This window comes from Coturnix japonica, chromosome Z (assembly GCF_054131305.1).
Source record: "Coturnix japonica strain WE chromosome Z, WE-NBRP24, whole genome shotgun sequence".
Classification (NCBI taxonomy): Eukaryota; Metazoa; Chordata; class Aves; order Galliformes; family Phasianidae; genus Coturnix; species Coturnix japonica.
The window spans coordinates 12,963,498-12,990,639 of record NC_140702.1 but is presented as its reverse complement, the minus strand read 5'-3'; the positions used below and the strand labels follow the sequence as shown (position 1 = coordinate 12,990,639).

The 27,142-nt window shown below is 38.9% G+C and overlaps 1 protein-coding gene across 1 annotated transcript; it reads right to left on the bottom strand.

Annotated features, from left to right (window-relative positions):
- UGCG (UDP-glucose ceramide glucosyltransferase) lies at window positions 1-27,076 on the bottom strand. Its single transcript, XM_015849854.3, has 9 exons — window positions 26,866-27,076; window positions 11,626-11,767; window positions 8,272-8,374; window positions 7,282-7,383; window positions 6,802-6,914; window positions 4,922-5,100; window positions 4,431-4,517; window positions 3,817-4,006; window positions 1-2,501 (listed from the first exon to the last, which is right to left on the bottom strand). Exons 1-9 carry the CDS (start codon window positions 26,961-26,963, stop codon window positions 2,331-2,333), a joined length of 1,185 nt encoding a protein of 394 aa, XP_015705340.1. The 5' UTR covers window positions 26,964-27,076; the 3' UTR covers window positions 1-2,330.
- Window positions 27,077-27,142: the final 66 nt, after the last annotated feature.

Genomic DNA, 27,142 nt, shown 5'->3' with positions numbered 1-27,142 from the left:
TTCCAAACATTATATTCAAAATTTATTTTTAAATAAAAGAAAAACAATGACTTTAAATAAACAAGGTATATTCTACATACATGTAGAACAACACAACTTTACATTAGCCATTTTTAACTTCCAAAGTTCTGCTGTAGCATCTTCAACATTTGACAGTATTGGTTTCAATTTCAATCAGCCAGACAATACCCCAAACAAAACAATTTGCTTAAGTGAAGCTTCAGCTTTCTTGACCAAAGATGGTTCTGCTAATACAAAAGCACCCGGTTAAACAATTATCCCCACTTAACATCTTGTAAATGAAGTCTTTTCAGCCTTTTTTTTTTTTTTTTTTGGTTTTCTGTTCCATTGCCTGCATAGAAATCAGCATAAAGCTAAGTTGCAAGCTATGCTTCACTTCAGCAGTGCAATGAATGGCATTAAACTTCATGAAACAAAGACATAAACATTGTCAGCAAATTCAATTATGTATAAACTCTTAAAAACAATGTTTTCGTGGGTCACAACTAGACTAGTTTTCAGTGTGCAACTCTCCTCAGGAAAAACTTTTTCCCGATTCACACAAAAAGAATGAAGCACACAATCAAAAGCCTTTGTTCATACAGAAATGCCCATTAAAAAGTTCCATGTTATCATAAGGCAAAAGAAATACTAAAGTGGATGAAGCATTTTGGCCCAGAGTATGTTTTGTATGTACACAGACATGACACTGGTGTGTAGCATATGACAGCTAAAGGATTGGCTCAGTAAGGTACGTGTCCGTTTTTATAAATACATATCATTATTGCTAATATGCTACACGCAATTCAACTTTTAAAGCTGCCTTGTTGGCATGAGCCTTGTAATCAGCAGCTCACATTCATGGTGACAATACTCTATTCCATCTGAAGTAAAGCAGTATATAAATACAATTATGAATACAAAAGGCTTACACAACATCCCTCTCTAGCTTTGCTGTCTTTTTTTGTTGTTGTTTTCTTTTTTTTTTTGCTTGCTTTTTATTTTTTTTTAATTAAAGATGTTCAAAGAAAACAAGTCCAGTTCACCACAAATTGGAAAGTCTCACAATAAGGTTGGAAACCAGGCTACAGGGATACAGGGAGAGGATCAGAGAACATGGCATGCATTACAATCTAGTCCTTTTAGTCATACCACTGGAATATAGAAGTCCAATTTAAAGGCTAGACTAACAGTAGAAGGCAAAAAGCCAAGAGTAGACTTAGTTTGATGTTTAAATTAAGATTACAATTTTAGTAACAGCAAACTCACCCAGACCTTTAATATATTCACAATATTTACTGCAATTGAATACTTAATTTTGACTACTGTGGACACATGTGTTCACTTTAAAAAGATATTAAATACCTGCATCATGAAATTACATTCTTAATACATTGTTTTAAGAAAATAGCTTGTGTGAAATGTTTCTGAAATGTATTTCTGCTCCCTTCTGTCCTTTAGTGAGTCCCACACACACACCCCCCACCCTACCACTCCCAGTCAAAGCACTCACACACACACAAAAAGCCACAACACCCCATAAAAAGGATGGAAACAATGAAGGGGGCCAGCTAGGCTAGTTACAGCACAGTGCTTAACAAGGTTCAAGACCGAACCAGATTAGAGTTGGCCAAAAGATGCTCACAATACGTGACTGACCAATAATGCCTTTCAGCTCATCCTATCAAACTCAGTCCACTTTTGGTTCATTGCAACAACTAAAGTATTTCATATATACATATAAACACAGGACTCCAGCTTTATTTTAGTTTGTTTTTGCTAAGCGTTTTTACTTTCCATTCATTTTGTTCTGCAGCAACTACAAGAGGTAGGCATAAAGCATTTAAGCTTCTTTCCCAAGGTCCTGTTACTAGCTCAATTTGGTGGGATATTATAGAAATCAGATGTACTTTTTCCTGTGACTTTACTAGGTACAGCCTTGTGCAGTCCAGCTGGACAATAGTAATGTGACCACTGGCTTTGCTAGGCCAGCAGACCATGGAGTAAGAAGCCATTCATATCCAGAAGGATACTTATTTTTTTTTAAGGAAAAGTTCACTGCAGAGTATTCATGTAGCAGATATGTATCAGAAAAAAATTCTCTCCATTTCTGTTTGTACACAGGAGCAAAATACCATTTGGCCAAGACTACAGATGTATTTTCACAGATATGCAAGTGCCATGCAAAAAATAAATTAAAGAACAGATACCAAAACATACAAGTAGTAAAACTACTGAAGGTAGATTTTCTTAAAAGTACTTTTATAAACAATTTATAATACTTTCGATCCCCCTTTCTCTTTTTGACAGTCACAGTTACAAAGCTGTGGCTATACATCAAGGATTTCTTCTGCAGTGCCTCCACAACGTAACCTGTAGCGTCCTGTCCTCCAGCTAATAGTGGGGTCCCACAAAGCAGACAGGAAAATGTAAATTGTCATGGATTCTCTGATGAACCAAGCGACCGCATAATCAAGTTTAGAAAAACATAAAGCACCACCCTAGGAATACAAAAACAAATATTTAAGCATACTAACTATTCCAAATGAGTTTCGAAGTAATTTCTATTAAAGATAAATCTACTCTAAGGCTTAACATACACTTTGACATTATCAAAAGCATATTCTATTTTTTAGAACCTAAGAAGTTTTTCCTCCTTCAAGATATGATTACCCATGTTAAACATGAGATATTTGGCAGAATGACCCAAAAGATTCAAAAAGTGACTTGTATGCAATGCAAAAGACAAAGAAGAGTCACAATTTCAATTTATAGTTCCTTTTGAAGCTTTGTAAAATTGTGTTGAGAGCAGGCAATAGGTTTATACCACAGACCTAAAGAATATGCCACCACACATGCTCAAGGGAGTGAAATTAGAAGAATCAAGCTTTTGGCTTATTGAATAGGAAAAAGATCTAAAAACATTTATAGACAGCCCTTCTGAACTGACTGTTCCTTTGAGATTTACCAGCTACATACAGAGCTGCAAACTGAAGAGGCTTCAGAAGAGGAAGAACAGGCTCAAAGTTCTTCTACTGCACCATGTATGTATCATGCAGCAATTACAGCAATCAGAGAAATGACCGTCAAACTAGTGTTCTACTCCATCAGTAGAACTAGACTTTCCTTCCAGGAATTCTTAAAACTACAACAAGAATGTTTTTCAGTATGATGAGAATTCATTCATAGTTTGTACGCACAAATAACTGCGGATCAGATTTAGATGGAATAGGGTCACAGTAGACACAGTAGCCTGAAGAACTACAGCATCAGAAAAGCAAGTGTTTTTGATTTGTGCTATTTCAATATTAAAGGTTTTACTGAAATCTCCCTTCTTCCAGTGATAAGGAAGTTATATTTCTTAAAATTAGACTACATCCAGTATCAAAATACAGAAGAGATATATGTGTTTAAGTGTACATAAAATGTACATATAAGCTTCATGATACAAAAGACAGAAGAACAATTAAAGATTTAAAACTAACTACAATTCCAGAGCTGCTGTTCTTTTACTTTTTAATAAAGCCAAGAGTTCTGGGCATGCCTAAAAGTAGAGAAGACCAGAAACACAATTGCAAAAATGTGAAAGGGAGACAGAAGTCAACTTGCAGAGGCTAGTTAGAGGTAAGTACACAAAGAAAATAAGATCACAACCAAGCACACCTTTCACGCTACTCTAAGTAAAGTTAGCAGGTGAGCAGAGGTAACAGGATTTGACCAAGCACTTCCTTGATGATATCAAGAGAAGTATCTTGTCATTATAATCACATTTATCTCTTCGTTCTTTCATAATCTCTGAAAAGAAAGGTGACATACCTGAACACCTCTTAGTTGAATGTAGTCAAATATAAACCAGGCCAAGCAGTGACACATAAAAAATACCATTATATCCCATCTGAACACATGATGAGCTGCCCAACCAATAACCAGACTGGCAACAAAGCACTCTGAGATTGGCTCACATATTATTGTGGCAGGTAACATATTAATTCGCAGTTTGGCCCATCTAGGAAAAAAAAAATACAGTTCAGACTACATGTAATTTCTTACAACCTCTTCCCGAAACTCGTCAGGTGATGAGCCATCATTCTTGTTTAATTTACACTTCCAAAATAAACATGGGGAAAAAAAAAAATAAAAAAATCAGCCTTTTAAAAGCACTATGTAAAGCATTGAAACCAGTTTATTTTTGTTGCTATTGTGTTTTTTTCTTCTTAGGCTTTTAGTGTTTAAAAAAACAAACCAAACTACTCATGCATGAGTCTTGCTTCCCTGGAAAGTCAGCACCTTTAGCCATGCAATGAAACTATAGCATTCCTCACATTATCATCAAATTAGTTTGGGAAAGTATTCACTCCATTTTTAGATTAACCACAACAGAAGCAGATGACATTAATGGAAGAGAGAGGAAGCAAGAATTAAAATTTTACCTGATCATTCTGGACTGAAACTGAGAAATTGAATATGAACCAGAGTTCTGCATTGCAACTTGTGTGGCCATTGCAAATTTCCACCCTCTGAAAAATAAGTGTGCATTATGAAAAACATGCAAATAAGAAACTCAAAGAACAGTTATAGAACAAACATTTTAAGAATTCTATTAAGCTTCGATATTTTCTTTAGTATATATGCCATATTATTACAATGCATAAGAGCAAAAAAAATTAAATATGTTTCTACCAAATCTCTTACTTGGGGAACAGTAAACGTCTTAAACAATTAAATGTCTCAAACATTTTTCTAAAGCAGCTTATATGGACTTGAGTATATCTCTCCAATAACTGACAGAACAAAGCATATGCCATAAACACGCTTGGTACATACACATGAAGTTGACCTGACTACCTACATGTATAGCACGTAACACATGAAAACAGTTACAAACTGTATTTCAAACAAAAGCCTGCTGCAGTGATCTTACCGGTCTGCTATAGCTTTGGCCATAAAATAATCTTCAGCAATATATTGTGCAAAAGCAATCAGTCCCCCTGCTTGGTCCAAGACATCCTTCCTCATCAAGCATGACATTCCTGTTACACACTTAAAGCCAGTTAAATTGGCTGAAATATATGACCTTGGATGTGAAGTTCCAAAATAAACCTGCAAAAACAAGATAAGGTTTTTGAGCTCTACATGTAGCTAGGCCATTACTACTGACAATTCTCTCTTTTGTATGTATTTGAAGGAAAAAATTCTAAACATATCCAGTAATGATCTAATATTTGGAAAGTTCTTCACTATCCGAGTAAGAAGTCTAACTTAACACTAAATCTGAGAAATCTAATAGATGTGAACTCTGTTTCTATGGATTTAAGACACAGCTTGAATTTTTATATTGAACTGCCATATTTTGTTCAACACTAAATTTCTAATTTAGGCTGTTCTCAGGTAACACATATATTAAAACTCAAACTACTAATCACTCAAATAATATATTATTCACTTACAGCTAACAGACATACTGTCTCATTCCTCTTGCAACTTCATAGATGCTTACTACACAGCAGTACAGAAGCACAGAATTTTTGTTTAATGTACCAACAAGATGAAATAGCCAAATAGACACTTCAGACTGAAAAAGCTGCATTTTAGAAGACCTAGTATAAAGTCAGCAGTTTCCTACAAAAACATAGCTGAAGCAAGTTCTAGCATCTTAGTGCTATTCATCCTATTGATGGTCTCACTAACACACCAGCTTATTCAACAAAAGGCAAGGTGACCTTGTGGTACACTGGAACTAGAAGCAAACAGTTCTTCCAGGAGCATAGAAGCAGCAATTAGAATGCTATTTGCAAGTAGGAATAATAAGAGTTGTGTGCTACAGCTTCTTGCTCTCTTCTTTTAAGAAAATCAATTTAGACTTTCTGCTCCAAAAAAAATTCACTCAGGGTACCCTCTCTTTACTGAATTTCTCCATGCTTTTTTCTCTCACATTTGACTATTAGAATAGAACCAAAATGCCTTATCTATGCCAGCTTAGCATAAAAAGGAGTGATTAAATTATTTGCCTTGACACACAAGGAACAGACAAAACTCAGCCTCCTCATTCTACAGAGAAGAACATACTGAGAACTGAGAGGGAAGAATAGGACAGATAACATTAAGTGATATGAAGATGGTGGACAAGAATCAACTCTTCACCTTCTCTTTCTCAACAAGCATTAGGAGACAAAAATAGCCCTACAGAAGAGCAAGGTTCAGAGTTAAGAAGGCAGTGATGCTTGTAACATAGATCTAAGAAACTTCCTGATACAGACAGATGAGATGGTAGAGATTTACATCGATTCAAGTAAAAAAAAGTAAAAGTTCATGTAAGAAAAGACTACTTCTTGCATAGGGTGCATCTCAGCTGAAAATACTGGAAAGCTAATAGAGTATTAAGGGAAAACAGAACATATACCTTGCTCAGGTCCTGTTCCCAAAGGTTCTGATTATAACCTCTTATAAGATACTACTGTGAGTAGGACTTTTCTCTAACTCACAGTCATTTTTGTTTTAAAGTTAAAGGTTAAAGTTCAGTTAAAGGTAGAGAGTTCATAGACTTTTTACTAGTTATTAAAGCCCCCGTATTTATTAAAATAAAATCCTATATTTACACAGTGTTCTGTATAGCAAACAAGATTTGAATTAATGTCTGGAGTATTAATTTACAAGCTGTCCTAGGCAGTCCAAAGCACAACTGCTGCTAAAAGTAAATGAAACCTCCCTTCACTGAGAAGTAGAAGAGGCACTACACAACTTTTAGTCAGCAATATATTAAGTACATGTATATATATATGCACACACACACACTCCACTAACCTGTTCCAGGGTGGCAGCAAATCCCTGTCTGTCAGCAACATAGGGAAGACCATGGACCAATCCTACTTTCTCAGTCATTTGGTTGGCCATATCTGTCAGAGTGTCTGGTGTAACTAAGCAAGAAAAGAGAAAATGACAGTTAATTGAGCAATCCCATCATTAGCAGAAGGCAACTATGAAACAATATTGTGACTTTAACATTATTATCAAGAGCAGGTACAGCTTAGTGCATGTCACACTGGGGCAACAATCTGTCAGTAATAACTTAATCATTACTACTATTTCATGATCAGCAAATAAAATAAGAACAGTATTTTCAAAAATAAGATCAACATCCTTAGAGGTTTAAAATTTTTATTCTGTGAAGACTTCTCCAGACTTCATTTCTATTTCTGCTCTCAGTTAAAATAATCTTCTACAACTGCTAACCTACATGGAGTAGGGCAATAAGACTATCAGCACATTATAGTACACACCTACCTCTGATTCCACTATCACAAATCCATATTAGATCATATTTAGCAACTTCATAGCCAGGCATTAAGTTGTTAATCTTGGGGTTGATGCCAACCTTCTTACCACCTTTAAGAAAAAAAAAAAAAATAAAAGAAAGCAAGCATCATACTCATCATACTCAAAAACGCATGGGGGCTTTTTTGTGCTTTTTGTTTGTTTTGTTTTTGAAGCTTGGGGAAGGGAGGAGGGGGTTGAGGTTGTTGTTCACTTCTAAAAGTCCTGTGTTTTGTATTTTACCACAAATAAGGAGAGAACTGAAGAGCAAAATCATTCAAATGCTTCCTCATTCCAAAAAGGCAGGTTAATAACTGAGAGTAGAATTGCAAATCTTTTTACTACATTCTATAAAGTACATACTGCCTACTGCTTTTTCTTAAGAGTCCTGGTTATGATTGTTACACTCTAGGATAACCTTAGCAAAAGGGGAAGAGGAGCAGAATACAGTGACACAACTTTTTACTCCAAACAGATAGGATTCTATTTATTTCATGCCATCTAGTTCTAATTATCTTTTCCTACCCCTTTCCTCCTTCAATACAAACAACTCGTAATAAATAGACTTACAGTCTCTAAGTTAATGAAAACAGATTATTTTAACACCTCAAGCTCAAATACAGCTAGAACTCTAAGTCACTTCCTGCGTATTTAGTATAGCATAGAGACAAGATACAAATTGTTGAATTCCACATGTAGTAAAAAAAAAAAAAAAAAGGGCTGGGGTGCATAAATTAAGTAATTATTTTTCCTAGAGTTTGTTGTTTTTGTTTGCTTTTAAAATGAGGTCACAAATCATGAATACAAACTTAGTTCTATACTCTGCTCAAACACAGGATTAACTCACAGAACCCACACTGGTAGAACAAGACAACTGTGTCTTTCAGAACACTATTAAAGAGCTGAAAGCCTAATGATTTTTTATAAGTTGGAGTCCCACTCTGGAGATGCACTGCTTACCTATAAACAGTCTAGCATCAACATTTGGGTATTTGCCAAGGAGCTTTTTGCATACATCAATAGCTGGATCATCGTGATCTTGTACACAGAGTAGCACTTCATACTAGCAGGAAAGAAAAAGAAAAACATGCATACATTTAATACCAATAAAGCCTAGGGAATAAAGCTTCACAGCTACCAAACTGAAAAAAAAATGAAAATCACTGCTACAGAATTAAAAATAAAAGGAGATTGTTTTACAGCTAAATAACATCTTGTGCATCAGCAAGTACTTGCTAAAAAGAAACCAATTCCACACCCCTGTAAACTATTGTAGCAAGGAATGTTCATTTTCCTGCTTTTGGGGAGACTTCTACTAGGCACAAAATAGGACACTATGGCACAAAGAAGCTAAGTTTCTGCTCCTGTTTCCATTCCACCCTAACCCTAACAGTGCTTCCATTTTTGTTCACACATGAATCTGAAGTTCATAATCAATGAAATTATAGTACATTAAACATTAAAGGAAGGTGCTACAAGCTGTGAAAATGATCACTTCCATGACAGAACATAACCCACAGTACTTTTAGGATTACAGATCTCACCTTTCTGTCAAAATATATCAGCTTCCAAAGTACTGGGTGCCAGAACTACGCTGGGATTTGATCTTTACCAACAGTCTGTAAAACTCCGAATACTCACACGGTAAAACAAACAACAGACTTATAAATGAAACTGACACAAGCCAGATTCTTCTCATCTCTTTAACAGAACTCCAGATCATGTTAACACAAACTACTGCACACCTGACTGCAGCTTCCATTTCTAAATTTTGTGGATACATAATGCAGAACGCAGAAGGATGACAGCCCTTTGAAACTAATAAAGGTACACTTCATCGTACAATAATGCTAAACACAGAAACATTCATCATAACATACAAATTCCCCCTCTACAGAACAAGGGTTAGAAAACCTAGGAAGAAGCAGGAAACTGTACCTATTTCAGCAGTCAATCTACATATCTACTAAATGAGCTACAAACACTAAGTGAAAAAGCAGCATTTTAAGAATCACATACAACCTAATGTTTTCAGACTGCTTTTCAAGTTTTGAAAGAGGCATTTGTTTCTTCACTAGTAATGTACTCCCCTGAATACTTCTTTCTTGACATAGCCTCCTCCTCTCTCTGATCAAACTGTGAAGTGTTGCAAGTCAGTAGCATACCAGTTCTAAGATTACAATTCAGAAAGTGTGAATTCCTGATCAAAATACCTCAAAGCCATCCTTACAGGCAAAAAGTTAAACAGCCAGCATCATTAGAAACGATTGTGTTTAATCCCATTTGATACAGGAATTAAAAATAAAAATCTGCAGTTAGTGAGTCAAACAGTTACTTCATTCACCATCACACCGCAGTAACACCTAGCTGAACTTCACTTTCCAGAAACTGCACAAGAAAAAATTATTCTTAACTTCAAAAGCTGTCTGCCTATAAGTTCAATGATGATCACCTCTAATGTTCTTTGAGGAACAAGTAATACCATCCAGTATTGTATGAAATAAGTTGAATAAACATATTATTTCAAGGGGAGAAAAGGCACCACAACATAGAAACCAAGCAGATGCAAGTTGACTTGGGATACTGTGGAAACTTAATAACTTCTAAATTGTACTTCTAGGACTTCCTCTAACACTACAGACTACAAAACAAAAGCAGCTATGTCTCTAAGTGGAAATATAAAGCTAATTAACCTGAAGAGCAGTGTTTGATTCCAATCATTTTTACTAGCAAAGAAGATGGAATTTAAGTAGCAATAAATAAATAAATAAATAAATCTCATTAGGCAGAAAGATCTTTCAACTATTACAGAAGCAACCCTTACATCATGAATATAATGAAATGAATACAATTGAAAAGATGGATTAGCAAGAAAGCACTAACATGTGAAACTATTTTGCTAGTAATTCATAAAATTAATCTTCAATCCACAGTTGTAGCAAAATCTCTATATCCAGCCTGAAAAAATTCAATGAGTAATAACAGAAAGCTTTGACACGACAGCTTTTCAGCAGAAAAATTTTAATTCAAGGTAAATAGCCTTTGTATGCAAAAATGAACTGAAGAACAACAACGAATATGAATAATGCAGAGGAAATACAAAGGCACTTATCTGTACAAATATTAGGATTGGGTTAATGTAAATGTAACGAATGGGGAAATTTCTGACAAAATTTCAGAATGTATAATGATGTGGGTAAAAACAATTGTATTTGTAGTCAAATATTGAAATGGTCATTATAACCATAAAACAGCTTGAGATATTGTTGCCTGTAACTTTTTTTTTTTTTGCTATACTTAATGCTTATTGTATTTTCTGGGGAGTCAGAATGATTCAAATCTGTACACCCCAAGTTTTGAAAGGCCTCAAACACTACAGAAGAACAGTCCAATTTCTAGTCAACTTGAGTGGTTTTGGTGGGGTTTGTTTTTTAAACCCTATCTGACAGAGCTTTGAACTTACTCCTAAGCAGAACACACAAAGAAATCCACAGAGTTCACACATACATTTGTCCTTTTACAAAGGAAGCAGCATTGTTCAAAGTAATTCTAAGAAGAACTGAAGAAAAAAGTTTTTATATATTTTGAGATCAAACTCTTGATATGTTGTAGGAATAGACTGTATTCCACACACAGCACCATAAACCACAAAGCAAATGACACAACAAGTCTATCCCCTTTAAGGTCCTTAACACAAGGACAGCATCTGACACTTATCACTTACCTTACTTATCATGCATACTACAAAGCCAAAGCGGCATTCGAGAACAAACATAAGTTTTTCTTAACTATTTGCTTTCCAGATACGATTAAGTGGCTAGGAGACAGTACTCCACCAGTTGTTGATAGGTAGGACAATGTCATCATTGAACAACATTTTGCTAGAGGCTGTCAGTAAGAACCACCAGTAAGTTTCAGGCAATCTATTTTCACAAAATCTGTTGCAGAAAAATACCTAATTATGAAGGCTGTCTCAAAAGGCAGTGGTCTTCTAAAGGTTGTAATGCTATAAACAAGAAAGTACTGGAGTAATGATTAAACAAATCTACGTGAAATCTAGAGTACATTTTGTCTTCAAGTCTTGGTCATGTTCCTTTATAAGCAGTTTTTTTTTTTGTTTGTTTGTTTGTTTTGTTGTTTTTTGTTTTTTTTTTTAAGAGGAATAGATACAGTCCAGAACATACAGAACAGTAATCATGCATTTGCTGTGGAAGGAAGAACAATTCAATACACAACCAAGTTGAATAACTCTAGCACAAGCCACTGATAGGATTGTCAGAGGAAGAGGAGAAAGGCTGTAAATAGTATACATACTTTGGGATAATCCAGTTCAAAGAAGGTTTCTAAGTTGTTGATCAGATTAGGATCCACACCTTTTAACGGCTTTAAAAGTGAAACACCAGGAAGCTTGCTATATGGCTGTTTATCCGTGGCTTTCTTATTTAGGTGGAGGCGCCTGCGAAAAGAAATAACAGATCACTGTATATGAAAAAATGTGCTAGAGAACTTTGCTTAAAAACATCTAAAACTAAGAAATTCAGAATTTAAAATTGTGTTCAAAATTGTTGTTTTGGTTGTAGGATCAACAGCTGTTTTTAGACCTGCCAACAGCATGTCAGAAAATGAACAGTATTAGACAGGATAAATTCAAATCAGTCCTATTCAGCTTCTGAAATACTTTAGATAAAATTCCAAACATGATCAATTTCAAACAATAGAAGTATCACTTTCCTCAGTCTACAGAGGCTGCTAAAAAATTGTTATTATAACAAGATAATCAGAAAACAATTTCCTGTAAACAATAAAATTGTGAGGTTATTTTTCCCACATCAAAGCACGCTGAAAGCACAAAGGGAAAAACACAGATTGGTAAAAATCAACAGTTAAACATCTTTGAGGAAGAGACAAAGATCAACTGAGATCTTTCTAACATGCCTTAGAAAGTAAAGTTAATAATCTAGTTACTCTGCTAAGAGAAGAGATTCCACTAGATCTCTACAGTGTTTTGTTGAAACAAGATAGTGACATGCTTATGTGTCATTTCATCTACCCCCTCCCCTCTCCACCCAGCACACTTCTTAAATGAGGTTTGCAGCTGGACACCAGAAGCACAGCACTATTTACAGCAGCATAACCGTAAGACAGAAGGACAAAGATGATGTCCTTGTGTCGTCATCAAAACCAAGCCACTGCAGAGGTAAACTAAAATAGTCCTGACAAAATTAATGGAAAAGGAGAAGTCAGACCAAAGTGAAGAAACTGTTCAGTAGTTCTGAGAGCCACCACAAAGATCTCCTTGCCAATTTGGACATCAACACAGCAGGAAACAAGGGTGATAAGGGAGAGCAAATTACACTACTGAACAGTGGGGGAGAAAAAAAGGTAGATAATGCAAATACATAATCATTTTTAAATGGGCTGGTGCAGTGCACATAGGGTTTATTATATTGTGAAAATCCTTGAAAAACAGGAAAAGTACGTGGAAAGAGATAAGATCTAAAAAAAAAAAAAGATTAATATGGGCAGCAGGACTGTGATAGATAACAAGCAGCACGTGATAAAACTGCAAAATCTCACTATGCATTGTGTTACAAGCCATGCTGACATATAGGATTAGGCAGGTGATTGAATTACATAGGGAAGAGCCTACACATGGTGTGAGGGACGCCTTACAAAAACCTGCAAATGAGGCATGCAGCATTATCAGGATCACTATGGTAAGACTGACTCTAGCATAGTATCTATCCTGGGAGCTACATGTGTTGTGACACTAAGGTAAGGCTTAGTCAGACTAAGTTAGACTCCATGGAGAAAGAGAGAACAGTAAGCCACACCATTTTACATTGATAAAGGCTATTTGCAGATTGGTGTAACCCGAGCAAGAATAAAAGAATAACAGCTGGAAATCTATCTTCACCAGAGAAACAGAGCAACCATTGTCAGAAATCAATTGCAATATCAGGGCTAACATTTAACAGGGGAGTCAAAATACCAGGCTAAGTTAACATTAATCTTTTTAACATATATATCCTAAATGAAGTCACACACTATAGAACATGCAGGGTCTACATTGTAAATGTAAGATGAAATAGCAGGCTATGAAGCAGTATTTTTGAATCTGAACTTGTACTTATGGTGGTTCAGTTCTCTCAGATGGCTGTTGTGATTATCGTGGTTTTCATCATCACTGAGCACGCAAGACAGTTAAAAATGACAAAGGAATATGAAAATTCAAGGTTCATACTACACATGTAGCATTAAGTACTATTTTGCATTGAACTTAATCCAGCCTATTCAGACGTTCTCGCTTAATGGATTTTTTTTTTCCACTATCCCTGCTTAATGTAGTAAACTGCAAAAAAGCACCACTACATCAAGGAAACAATAAAAACCATTTAAAGTGCAATTTAAATGCACCTGCAGCAGGTCCTGAGTGTGAAGGAACAGTAGCCAAGTTATCTACAAACATCTTCACACTGACATGTGTTAAGTGCATCAGTCTGCAATCATTAGGTGACAAAGCTTTGAAGTCCCATCCAAGCAGCCTGGTGCTGGGAATAAGTTGTGAAAGAAGAGCAGAAGGATGCATAATGGAGCCTCAGCAGCTACTTTACTTGAATAATTTTCCTTAATAGCTGCAGGAACACAGATCTTCACCATAAGTTTGCAAGAGATACTTAGATATTACAAAGCAGCACTAACAAGACCCGGAAGGGACTGAAGACATCCCCTGGAGGCTGCAGTTGCACAGGCACTTGAGATGCCCTAGCAGCATGGAAAGAGACTCTTTTCTGTCTGTAATTTTGAATTCCTACACATGTCTTCCAGTCAGTTCCTTCTTGGTCAACTAAATCACCTCACAGGGATTAGTGGAGTTCAGGATCTGCTACAGAATAACGTATCTTTGCTCAAAACAGGAGAAAGGTGGTCCTACTTCTCAGCACAAAGGGAAAGAAGGTGAGATCACCATACTTTCATTACTTCTTACAAATGCCTTGCACTAAAACATCTCCAGAAGCAGGTATCTCTATGCACAGATGAAAACTTGTAACATTTCAATCAGTGCAATAAATACCATTGAAAGAAAGATCAGAGAAGTCCAGAGAAAGTAGCGTGGGTAACTCTCAGATTCACAGAAGGGTTAGCAACCCTCACTTTACAAAGACAGTTAAATAATAAAATCCAACCATGTTTATCTTAGCCTATACAGACATTTCCACACTAATAACAAACATGTTCCAGCACCTTACAGCAGCAAATTTGAAAGCATATCATCATTTTACAATTCAGCAGCCTAAAACATGTATTTTATAAATACAGAGCATGCAGAATTTTATTATTTACAAATTGAAGTTGAATTCCATTTATTCTTGTCACTGATTCAAGACAACTTTTGGCTTGGGAGCCATGGGGCACATTTTGCCTGACACTGAAGGTGGGTGGGAAGGGTCTGCTTGAGCAGCCTCTGCCACAGCGCTGGTCTACAACAGCAGAAGGAAAAGCATCCTTAGGAGTGGTAGCACAGACTGATGAGAAGGTGTTGAAGTGACATATCTAAACTTCAGTAATGCATTATCAGGCACTAATTATACTGCTTTACACAGATTTATGCACACAACATCCTACTGCACACTTAGAGGCCTACTACTTTTTAGGGACCTCCTCAATTTCAGATAAATTTGAAGGCTGCTAAGCAGGTCAGCCACAGGTCTCCAAACAAGTGCCCAGAATTATTCTCTGAGCAAGAAGAAAATTAAACACCTGGATCCTTTTTCAATCTTTTTTGCCCAGAGTACAGTTTCATAATGCAGCTGAATCATTTCAAGTGTAGGCTGCTACTTAAAGGCACTCCTTTTATTTCTCCTCCGTTCCTGGGATGTGCTGTGTTTCTTGCAGTGGTGCTGTCATTTGTCTGATCCCACTGTGACCTAGTCAAGACACTTAAACCACACCAATGTTATTTCATCTGTAGCATCAGCATTTTGTCAATTTAACTTAGCAATTATATTTGCTGAAAGGATGGGCAAGATGACCCCATTGCACCATTAACAGCAAAGATCCCTCGGTGTTCCTTAACCTCCTTGCTTCTGTCAACACCAGCCAAACAAGACACTGTGACAGTACAGATTCCCATACAATCCTGCTGTAAGCTGTTTTGACTCATTTAAACAGAAAACTAATCCTGAAGTGGGAGGGAAAAAAAGCCAGATTGCCAAATTAATGTTGGAGCCACTTCAGGAAGGATGCAATAAGCTCCAAAGCTTCGGAAAGGAGACTGCTGAGATTAGGAAAAAAAAAAGGACAAACTCATACTCCTTCCTTCCCTGACTTCAGCAGGATTCCAGAGAGCCGAGCTGCCCATGGGAAAGCAGCATGAGCACATTCACCACAGGTCAGAGGAGGATCCATGCCAGCACAAAGCAGACCTGGGAGCACAGCCACTTCCTCTGGAAGTGTGCACAAGGATGAGGTCATGCTGCAGTTGGTTAGTGCTCCCTCATTTACCAGCTGCGGGTAAAAGGCATTCCAGTGACATTCTACACAGATTTCTTCCTGTGGTATGCACAGCGCACCGATTAAAGGGTAAAGGCCCTCAATATACAGCACACTGATATCGTGATGGGGAGGTGCACCAAAGGGAAATGAATTAGAATACTTAAAACAAGAGTCAAATGATTTCCATACGCACAAAAGAAGCTGAAGTAAAGGACTTAAAAAATAAAAAATGGACTGAAGTAAAACCTGGGCTAAGATAATCTTAAGTTCCCAGAAGGTAAATATTCTCTGAAAACTAACATTAATCTGCACTTCCAGTTGCGGGAAGCAGTAGTTCAGTTAGTAAAGACAAATACAACTGCACACACACAAGATAAAAGGGAAACAGACTCAACTCCCATACAATAGACTGCAATTAAACCTGAAGTAATGGGAATCCTTTTATAGCCCAAATCCTAAGTAGTCAGCATACACAAAGTGTATACTTGCATGTACTTAACAAAAACACAACTGTGTCTATATCACAGCTGTTACTGGAACACAGTAAGCACTGAAATGAACATGGAGCTTTCCCATGTAGACTGTCTGCAGGCTGCAATCAAAACAGCAATTCTTGCCCTGTTTCTGCTCTACCACACCCCTCAGCCCACTGGTGGTAATAAAGCAGTCAGGGCCACAAGATAAATTGGACCAGCCTGCTAATCAAACAGAACTATCCCACAGAAAATCTGAGTCTGAGTCACCATGTAGCCGCATGCTCACTGAAGGCAGATTAGGAATGTTTATAAAGGTGTAGGAGTAGGAGGTGATTTAGGTTATCCCTTTGAGCAGCAAATTAAGAGCCAGCAGAACGTAGAAATAGAAATACTTTTTGAAGCAGGCTCCTTGCAACGAGTGTTATGCAATTTCAGAACTGCATACAAAGTGATTTGTGTTTTGTTTCTGAGAGCATCTCCAGAGGATGGCAACAACTCCAGGCCTGGTAAAGCAACCACAGCAATCAGTTATTACAGCAGAATCAAACCTACGGATGAAATCTTCTAATACAAAGCTTTAGAAGATCTGCACTGTAAGATTATTCAGTTTGCTTTTCTGAATTACTTTGCAATTCTGTAGGGAGAAAATAACTCATTACTACTTATTTCATAAGGCACCAGTTTAAATGAAAACATCATTTGCTAAATATTAGATAATGTGCTTCCTGCAGACCCAAGCTGCTCCTTACTGCTCCCACCACACAGACAGATCCCTGCACACAATCTTTCACAGTTCCTTTATCTTAAAAGCTTCTAAAACAGCTAACAGCAAGAAAAAAAAAAAAAAAAAAAGCACTGATGACTCAAAACCTACATGAACAAATAGTGTATATATATATATATATATATAATGCCAATCCTTTTCCCTTTGTTTTCACAGATGAGGTAAGGAAAAACCTACACACCTTGTCTAGAACACAGAATTGTCAGCAAGGCAGTGATACTGCTGTCACTGCAAGTGTCTTATGGGACCTTGAAGAATTTCCAATAAAGAACATCAGGAAGCAATCACCAGCAGAAGAAAGCAACTATAAAAACCTTCCAAAGAAAATACTAAATTAACTTTCATACTCAACATAACATTAATGGTTTCAGAAAAGGTTTCTTTCTTTCCAGAAGATGCAAATCAGAAAATTTGCTTTTGTAAATTTCATCTCTCTTCTCTACAAAAATAATAAATCAAAAACTGCAAAAATACAGACAGCACTGGGGATACAGAATCTCAACAGAAACATTTATTTTCCTCCACTACTATACAATCTACGAGCACTGCAAACCTACTATTTTTATGGAACATCCACATTTCACCTCACCTTTAAAACTGTTCAAAAGGTAGTATGAGTATCTTAATTTTTAAAGCTGCAACCTGAAAATTCAGCCCATGCCCGTGTGGACGGAGACAGGAAGCATTTCTCACTTTTAAGATGCTGCTGCTATTAACATTTGAAAGTTCACAAGGAATACTCTCATAAGCCTGAAAGCTTTTTATTTCACCCACAGCCTTATTCTTGCAAAGCATGCAAGAAAAACATATGCTGTTTTAGGCTTAAAAATAAAGTACTCCAGCAGAAAGTGCTTGGGACATCTCCTCTAACAGCTCTGCACATTGTCTTGGCATCTTGGATGTTTTACATCAAGTAAGGTATATGTCTAGTCAGAGAAATATGTCTTCTGCTTTAAAATAAAGCATAGCATGCTATCATTATTAAACCATAAGCAATGATCACCTCAGAACTCATTACTATACAGACACAATGAACCCATACCCCAGAACAAGCACTTAAAGGATACTCACAACCACCATAAGAACTAGTGTTTACATTCACTTGAACAGGTCCCTCTTTGTGGATTATAGTGCTGACAAAACTGAGACAAACCTAATCAAGGGGTTAGAAAAAAGGAAAACAACCAACAAAACAGACTTTGGTTTTCAAAGAGGTATTTCTGAAGAGGGGAATGACTACTGGTCTAGAACAGAGGCAAAAGCAACTACCAACATAAACAGGCAACACAGCTGAGCTGTTTTAATAAACCAGTCCACTAAAATCACACATGAAGTTGTCAGACTGCTTCAAGAAATACAACAGTTTCAAAGCAACATGTCACAGGCAGTACTTCCAGTCTTAGCCTTTCACATAGTACACAATACTTCACTTTGGTTACCATTGTCTACAATTGTATTTTATTCTACCTGCCCAGAAGATAGTGTAACATTCATTTGTTGTGTGCAAGAACCTCACTGTGACCCACGGTATGAATTAACCTGGTCCAAATTTGAGAAGGTATAATATAGTCTAGACCTTTATCAACTATTCTAACATACTTAAGAAAATGCAAACTATTCAGCTAGCAAGAACTAAAGGTTTCTATCTATTGTTAAACACAAAATAATCTTTTTTAACCCATAGCCTTTTGTAAAATGCAAGACTAATTAGGTACATCAAAACGAAAGAACATCTTTCAACTAAAAGAAATTAAAACCCCAGTGAATTAGACTACTTTTACTTCAGCAGTTCCCAGGGAAGGATGATACGAGGACTAAAGAGTGCTTTAGTAAACCAGTAAAACTAGTCACATACTTGCATGCCACACATGAGCTCTGACAAAGTCCACAAATCCATTCCTAAAGTCACGTAGCATTGTCTACCACCCTCTAGCTAAACACCTCCACTCATCCAGAGTAATCAGAAGTTTACAGCAGTATTTAGTTTACATAAAGCCTCAGCTTCTTTCAACTTCATTGAAATCTTCAAACATTGCACAAGCAGACAAACAAAGCATATTCTTCCTCATTTCATTTCTCAGCTTCCCACCGTGCAGCTAGCACTTAAGGCTGAATGCCACTTTGCTTGAAGACCTCCACTGCCTCCAGTAACAAAATCTATTTCAACTCAAGAAGAGCTTCCTTCAATACAGTCCTCTGCTTTACATGCTCCAAATCTCGTAGTCTTCCATCTTTCCACACAAACTATTCATCAGGCAGACACGGTTTGTTCCTACAGCTTTCTTATGTTCACTGCACCATCTCCCATTCTCTCTCAAGACAATGCATCCAACCTGAGAATGGTATCCTCAATTCTACACCTTTAGATCTACCCTAAATCATCTTTAATCTGGGCCTCTACTAAATCACGCATGTTAAAAACCTGCAATATCACACTCTCCCTTCAATGTTTGCCATCTGTACCTTATCCTCCTGGCTCACAACAACAACAACACACACCACAAAAGCAGCCTTTTCATTGCCTCCAACACTAATATTTTTCTCTCACATTGTTACCACTCAGATTTCTGGTTTTGTGCCATTTTGCTTTCCCTCTGGTATTAATCTTCCAACACAAAAACTCATTCAAATACACATAACTCAAAAGTCAACTCCTAACTTCTCCAGATCTGCCTTCCCTAAAGATTATCTAAAATTAAAATTGTGACCAGAGCATCAAGCAAATTTAAAGTTGTTTAAAAAGAAGCAACATGAACAATTTACATCCACTATGCTATCTATTTCAACCAGTCACTAGATAATAGTACAGGCTGTCACTGTTCACAGAACTACAGAACAGCTGAGGTTGGAAGGTGCTTCCAGGCAACCCGCTAGCTTAAAGTTGGATCAGCATCCAAGCACGGTTCTTCTGACTCCATGAACGGAGCCTTATCATCTCTTCTTGTGGCCTCTTCCACAGTTAAGCCATCCTCACCATGAAAGGCTTCAGAACTTCAACTGAAGTTCTTGAATTTGCACTTACTGCTTCTCATCTTGTCATTGGGTACACCAAAGAGAATCCAGTCCTTTCTTTACTCTCACTCCACCCAGGTCAGGTATTTACACATATTGATAAGATTCCCCTTGAGGTTAATCCAGGTTGTACAGTCCCAGCTCTCTGAGCTTCTCCTTGCTCATCACATTCTGCACAGCCTTGACACCATCCTTATGGCTCTCAGCCAGACTTGCTTCACCATGTCTCATACCAAGTAGCCCAAAACTGCAAGCTGCACACCACACACAGTCTCAGTGGTATTGAGCAGAGGAGAAGGATCACATCACCTAACTGGTCAGAAATGCAGCCCAGAATGCTGTTGCCCTTCTTTGCTACCACAGGCACATCACTGCTCAGGGTCAATTTGCTGCTCACCAGCACCTCCAGCTTCTTTTCTACAAAGCTGCTTTCCCAATGTTCAGCCCTCAGCCACTGCAGATGTATGGAGCAATCCCTTGCTATTTTCTCCAGCTGAGCTTCATGAGATTCCTGTCAGCCCACTTCTCCCACCTGTCCAGCTCCCTCTATATGGCAGCCACTCCTCCCACTTCTGTATCATCAACAAATTAGATGTCCTTTCCCATTATTAAAGCCATTAATAAACCATTGCCCCAGATGACTTTTTTGATCTCAGTTCTGAAGACTTTTAGTTGTTTCCATGCTTTATCACGAGAACAAGATATTGTCTTCTCTAACCATGCACTGGGCATAGAGCCATCAGCACTAAGTTAGCCCTACTTTCAGTAGAAGGTTGGATTAGAGCTGTCAAATAGTATCTCCAGCCTAAAATGCTAGTTTCCTACTCCGTGCTGAAAAACTGACCCTCAACTTTATATCCAAGTTGTTACATACTTGTGTGTGCCTATACTTCTTGATTCTACTGTTCTTCCCTAGTAATTGTACTTGACTTGCTACCTTTGCTTTGCTCTAGTTTCTCTCTGCCACAATGCTGCCACTCACTCAGAAAAAACAATCTAACAGTTTATAAGGATGTGGTACTTGCAGCCAGTATCTAAAGGACTCTGCATAAAGTAGGGTTTGCCGTCAGTGCAGAGATAGAGGAGATGATGGTGCTGAGAGAACAGAAAGATAGAAGTGCTACCAAGATCAAAGAAAAGCCTCAAGTAACTTTGCAAACTGGGATGCTGGAGAGGAACGAAGTCAAAAATGGAAGTCAGTATTTGCTTCTCTAAACCCTCTACAGATTTTAGTGAAAGAGTCCTAACAGAGGTCATGAGCTTACTCTATTCCCTGTTCCACAAAGATGAGGTTACAGATGACAACCTAATGTTAAATACAACATTTTACATCAAGTTTGTCATCAGCTACGCAACAGGAAAAAACTGTTCACCTGCATGGAAAATTTCAGCTTAGATGGTACAAGTTCAGTAAAGATTCAGCTGAGGAATGAAGAAAAACAAACTCAAGAACAGAAAGAGCATTCTGCATGTGCTAAAAGCCTTTCAGCCATTTCCTGGAGAAGCTCCAGTGCAACCACATTTCTCAGTTTTCTGCTTTAATTTGGTTATCATCAGGAGGGATGGAAGGATGCCTCTAACTTCAGAAAAAGGTACTTAAATCATCCCTGTGAAAGTTCATCTACATGTTAGCTCACTGGTGCCCCAGATTACTTGATAGCCCAGACATGGACCCATGGCAGCTGTCTCCAAAGCACTTCCAGAAACCAAAGCAATCACACACCTAAGACAGCAAAGTGAGTAACTACAGCTCTTAACAGATACTTTGCTCAGTGTACTGCCAGAAAGCAGCAGTGCAAAAACAAGACAGCCCAAACAAAGAAGCAGCTACAGCAACAAGCAAAAAAGACAGAAGGTCAAGATCAAAGACAAGCAGAGGTATCACAGAAGAGCAGGGTAAGACTGGACACAAGTCATGGACCAAACAGCAAGGGACAGCCGAACAAAAGGCACTGAGACAGTAAATCAGGGACAAAATAATAATAATAATAATAAATAATGTTTTCTTCAGAAAGCAAGATGAGAACTGTTATATAGTAATGTATTATTAACCCAAAGATCAACTCAAAAAAGCAGGTGTCAAACAGAGCTACATTGGGTGTAATGGTCTTTGTTTAGAACCCACCTTTTAGAAAGCTTTTCAAAGTTGCTTAATTTCTTCAGTAAACTTGAGTTTTCTGAATCTCTGCAAACTGAACTTCACCCTTGCATGCTTATGCATTACTCTAAGGGTATTATTTATGTTTTCACTTGCATGTAGGAGCTTTCTTGCTTTGGTATGTTTCTGGAAGTCTTGGGTTACGCTCAGCAGACAAGGCATAATGTGCCTAATTACATCTAGATGCAGCATGATTAAATAATTAATTTTTCATTGACTACTGCTTGGTGTCCATGCACTTAAATTATTTTTAAAAGCTAAAAACAGCAATATGGTCATCAACTCCATGGTATGACACTACCCTTCCCACTTACACCTGAAGAATGAGGACAGTGAGCAGCATCAGTAACATGGTGCCCTTAAAAAACCAAAAAACTCTGCAATTAGAACTGTTATGGGCAACAGGTACAAAAACAACAGAGACTAAACACTGGAACATGACTCCATGAGCCTTATTTTGTAGACCAGGAAAATACAGCAGGAAGTTGCAAGCATGTTAAGAAACTCACCAAGCATTTCTTAGGAACTCCCTAACACTGGCAAAATTCAACACAACCCAGAGATGCCAGGCAGAACAACTTCCTAAATTTATGACATCCTATCCTCTATCCTCAGACCTAGAATGTATTTATTATGTGGCATATGAGCTGAAATAATCAATTTGAGTTTCCAGAAGTATAAAACAAAGACTTTAATTTTCAGACCAAAGTCAGAAGACATAGTAGGGAAACATATCAGAATACACTTAAGTAAGGCTTTTTCTAGCTTCTGTGGGCTTTGTTTGCCAGCTTCATTTTAGGAAGGGACATCCAGTGTACAGAAAACACCTATCAATCATTATTAATCCAGAACTATCTGTTTTCAAATACTGTTAAAGCAGCAAACCCTCTGCCATAGAATTTGAAAGTCAGTTATTCAGAAACACAATGTGTTAGAGTGCCATTAGCTGAGAAAGCAGCTTCAGTTGTTTACTTTCTCCCCCTGATTTAAGAAGGCATCTGTTCCATTCTGTGCATATCTTCAGAGTAGAAGTTATTTAAGAATCATTAGTTTAACATTAGTTTAACAGAATGCTAAAATATCAAAACTTACTCCTTAGTCTCCTGACTAACGCTGTAAATCCTTTCCTTATTTGCACATGATTCACACTGCCTTCCATTTTATTTTTGTTCTGAAAGTCCATTTTAGCTGTCCATACAACCACACAACGTCAGATGGTTTGAGAATTAATATACCCAGCAACATCCAACACCAAACTCCTGCTGGATCAGTCAGTGTTCAAATTCAATTCAAGCAGCTACACGCACACAAGGGTCCTTGCTCAGGGACCAGTGTTGGGTACAAAGAAAAGCAACACAAACAGGTCAGATCCCACTGCCTTATTACACAGAGTAAACGTATGCAAACTGCCCTTTACTTAATTACTGGCAATAAAAACATGCCATTAGGCCTATGTTAATTTCTTTTACTTCACTCAGTACTACACAGAGAGCAACAAACTCATACTGGTTTCAAATCATGTACTCCAGGCAATTTGTAGAATGCCATCTGACTTAGCAGCATGACTATCTGAATTTCCTTGCTTAACCCACCTGTTCATTCTGAAGGAAAGTGAAATTCACCAAACCCACTGCATTTTTCATATACCAAAAAAACCCACAATGTGTAAATGTGGTAGGGGAGGAAAGTGTCAAGAAGCAGATTAAGCTTTAGTGAATGCTATACAGGAGAATGGACAGCAGATAGTTTCTCAACTGGCATTTTCCAACCTTACATATCCAAAGCTTTTTAAACCAATCACAATACAAACCAACACAACTGAAACGCTCGTTAACCTTGTCAATTGCTGTCAGCATTTCAGAACAAGAAAAGTTTACTTTCTCAAACATGTATAATCCTATCTATCTACTTAATTCACGCACATTCTCACTATTATTACTTTAAAATCAAACACTTAAAATTTCAAAGAGAACCACATGATGAGGATTATGTAGGCCATGGAAGCTTTGTGGAAATGTTTTAACAGAGTTTTAGTCTAACAGCACAATTCAGTCCCCACAACCCACCAGTTAAGTGCTGCTAGATGCAGTGGGCTGAGAACAGTCTTTAGTCCAATCACTTACACAAACATCAAACCAACATTATCACACAAGGTGAAAAATGGGAGGACTAATTAGCTTTACCTTTCTTCTTTGCTGTCTGTAGCTGGCATAGTTTAAGTACTTTTCAGTATGTGGCAGACATGGTAGAATTCTACTACCATGTTACAACCTTTCATGGAGATCAAAAGGAATTTCCACATGTCAGAAAGGCCCCCCAGTACCTCAGTGACCTTGGGAAGGGTGCAGCATACTGAACAAACATCCAAGACACAACAGAGGGGCATGAGTAACTGTGCCTAACCACCATCACCTTCACGACATGGCACTAGTCAAGATCACTTTTTGGGGTCCTTCCCCTGTAAACACCTACTAGCAGCTATATCTATCCTAGCAGCTCCACCATCCCAGCACCACAGAGATACTTCCCTGAGATGTCTGCTGTAGGTGCCCAGCACTTCTCCAATTTCACCACAAGCGAAGGACAGCTGAGTGGTAGCACTCTGGGGAGCAGCAGTCCTGTTTCTACATACCTATCCAATAACTGCTGCAGCTCTTCCACCCAGCCTGTGCAACATGGCACAGCTTGCAGCTTGGTCACTTCAGTGCTACTATCTGCTCAGCCCTGATTAAGGGCCACCCTTCCATGCCAAACACTAAAAGCCATGTTACTGACCCACCTCATGGGCAGAGATGGTCAGCTCCCATCTCCACATCTTCTGAGCAGGTCTCAAGAACCCTGTTGCAGACACATTCTTCTCCAGGGGTGTCACCAACTGGAGTGAGGCTGCCTCCATTCTTACTGATCATACTGTCCCAATGGCAAGTTTTCCAGCTTGTTATCATGCTGCTGTCGTATAAAGTAAACCACAGGCACACCACAAACTCCCAGTAACAAAACCTACAACTCTATTCATGTGTCACAGCCATTTCATTTACAGCAGTTCTAGGCTACACCATTCCTGGCTGCTGCCTGCCTTAACCAGCAGCTACTGGATGAGGCAACAGTCCCGACTCCAGCAATTCTACTTTAAATTATTGTCAGTTCACAGGAAATTGCTGATTTGGATACTGAGGTAAGGCAGAAGGCAACCAAACTTTCAGGGCAGTACCTTTTGTTCCCCTTCCCCATGCCCTGCTTCAGACAGATGAAGATCACCTCTAACCTCCTCGTTTCCCTGCATCTTACACTCAGCTTCCCCAACCCACTCCGTGAGGTGACGCAGGACATCAGTGCATAATGGTTTTCTGCCCCGCCTTACTTATATTTGGAGCTCTTCAACTGTTCCTCTGGCAGGTGCACCTGCTTTGGTGTGACTCACCCACAGGCTGCAAACCCTTTGAATTGCACAGGCTCAGGGTGTCCGCACCCAACCAGGGCTGGCCACAGCTCCCCAAGACACACCCTCAGTCCATCCAGAGGTGTTCCTGCACTGCTCCACACCCTCTGCTCTGTACCTGGGATGTACCATGAGCTGCAGATAACACCTCCTTCCCTACAGCCCCTGTTTGCTCTCTCCTGTCTCCTCTACTGTTTATCCTCTCACCTGCCTTCTCCCATGTCACCATTTGGGTCTCCTGTCCCTCACAGCTGCCACTACTCTTTGTTAAATATTTATGAGCAGCAGCAGCACCACCACATGCACTTACCAGGGAAGCTGGAGTTCTGGCACACAAGCAGCCTGAGAGCTGCCCAGAGCCAACTGTGCCTATGGTATCTTATAGCCTCATCCTAGGGCAGCCCTGCAGCACGCTGATACCAAAACACGGCTATTCATGCCCAGCACAACCCATATGCTAGTTTTCAAGAAAGAATTCAGTCACCTGAGTAAATAGAAGACCCAGATGCAACCCAACCACAATGCAAAACAATGACCAGCCCTTTCAAGGGATTCTTCACAGGGAAATAAAAGAGCAAAACAATCAAAACCAAGGGCTGTAGGGGTAAATTTAGCAAGTGTGAAGGCAAGAGGAGCTCTGTCTCCAACAAGGGCAGGCACTTATCACAGGTACCTATCACATGCGTGGAACAGCAAAGAAAGGAAGTCAAACAGAAATCCGAGTATCTTCTAACACCTATGGTGGGGCAATAGTGGCCTTTCATTGACGAAAAAGTAAAGCCAAGGCCTACTATAGAAAGGAGCACGTCTCAGTGCTTCCCCACATACCCGGACAGCCCCTCTGCGGGCGTACACAGAAACCTGCTTTGTGTGTCCGCCATTGGAGAGCGAACACCCCTCAGCGCAAGGTAAGGCGCTCCACCAGCCGGTGCCCGAGGCAGCCCTGGCCACACACACACACACACACACTGGTTTTTCTCTTTTTTTTTTACAAGCATCGTCACTGCGTATTAAATCATCCATGCACCGAGTTATCTACCCAAAAGAAAAGCGGTCCGCATAGCACTGCGCTAACCGGGCAGCTCCGCACCGCGCCGGCAGCACCGCACAGCGCAGCGCCGCTCGGCCCGGCCCTCCCTCCCCACACAGCCGCATCCCGCAGGTGCACGGCGTTATCCACGGAGCTTACGTGTAGATGATGGACATGAAGTGCATGAGCCACAGCACGACGAAGAGAATCAGACCGAAGATGGCGAGTCCCTCCAGAGCCAGCGCCAGCACCGCCATCCTCAAGGCGCGGCGGCTACGGAGCCGCGGGGAGAGGAAGGAGGAACGAAGGAACGCGTCACCTCGAGCCGGCGCCGAGCGTGGCTGCCGCACTACGGAGAGCAGAACGGCCCGGCCCGGCCTCCCCCGCCTTTCTGCACGGCACGGGCCCCGCCTGACAAGGGGCGGAGGGTGGTTGG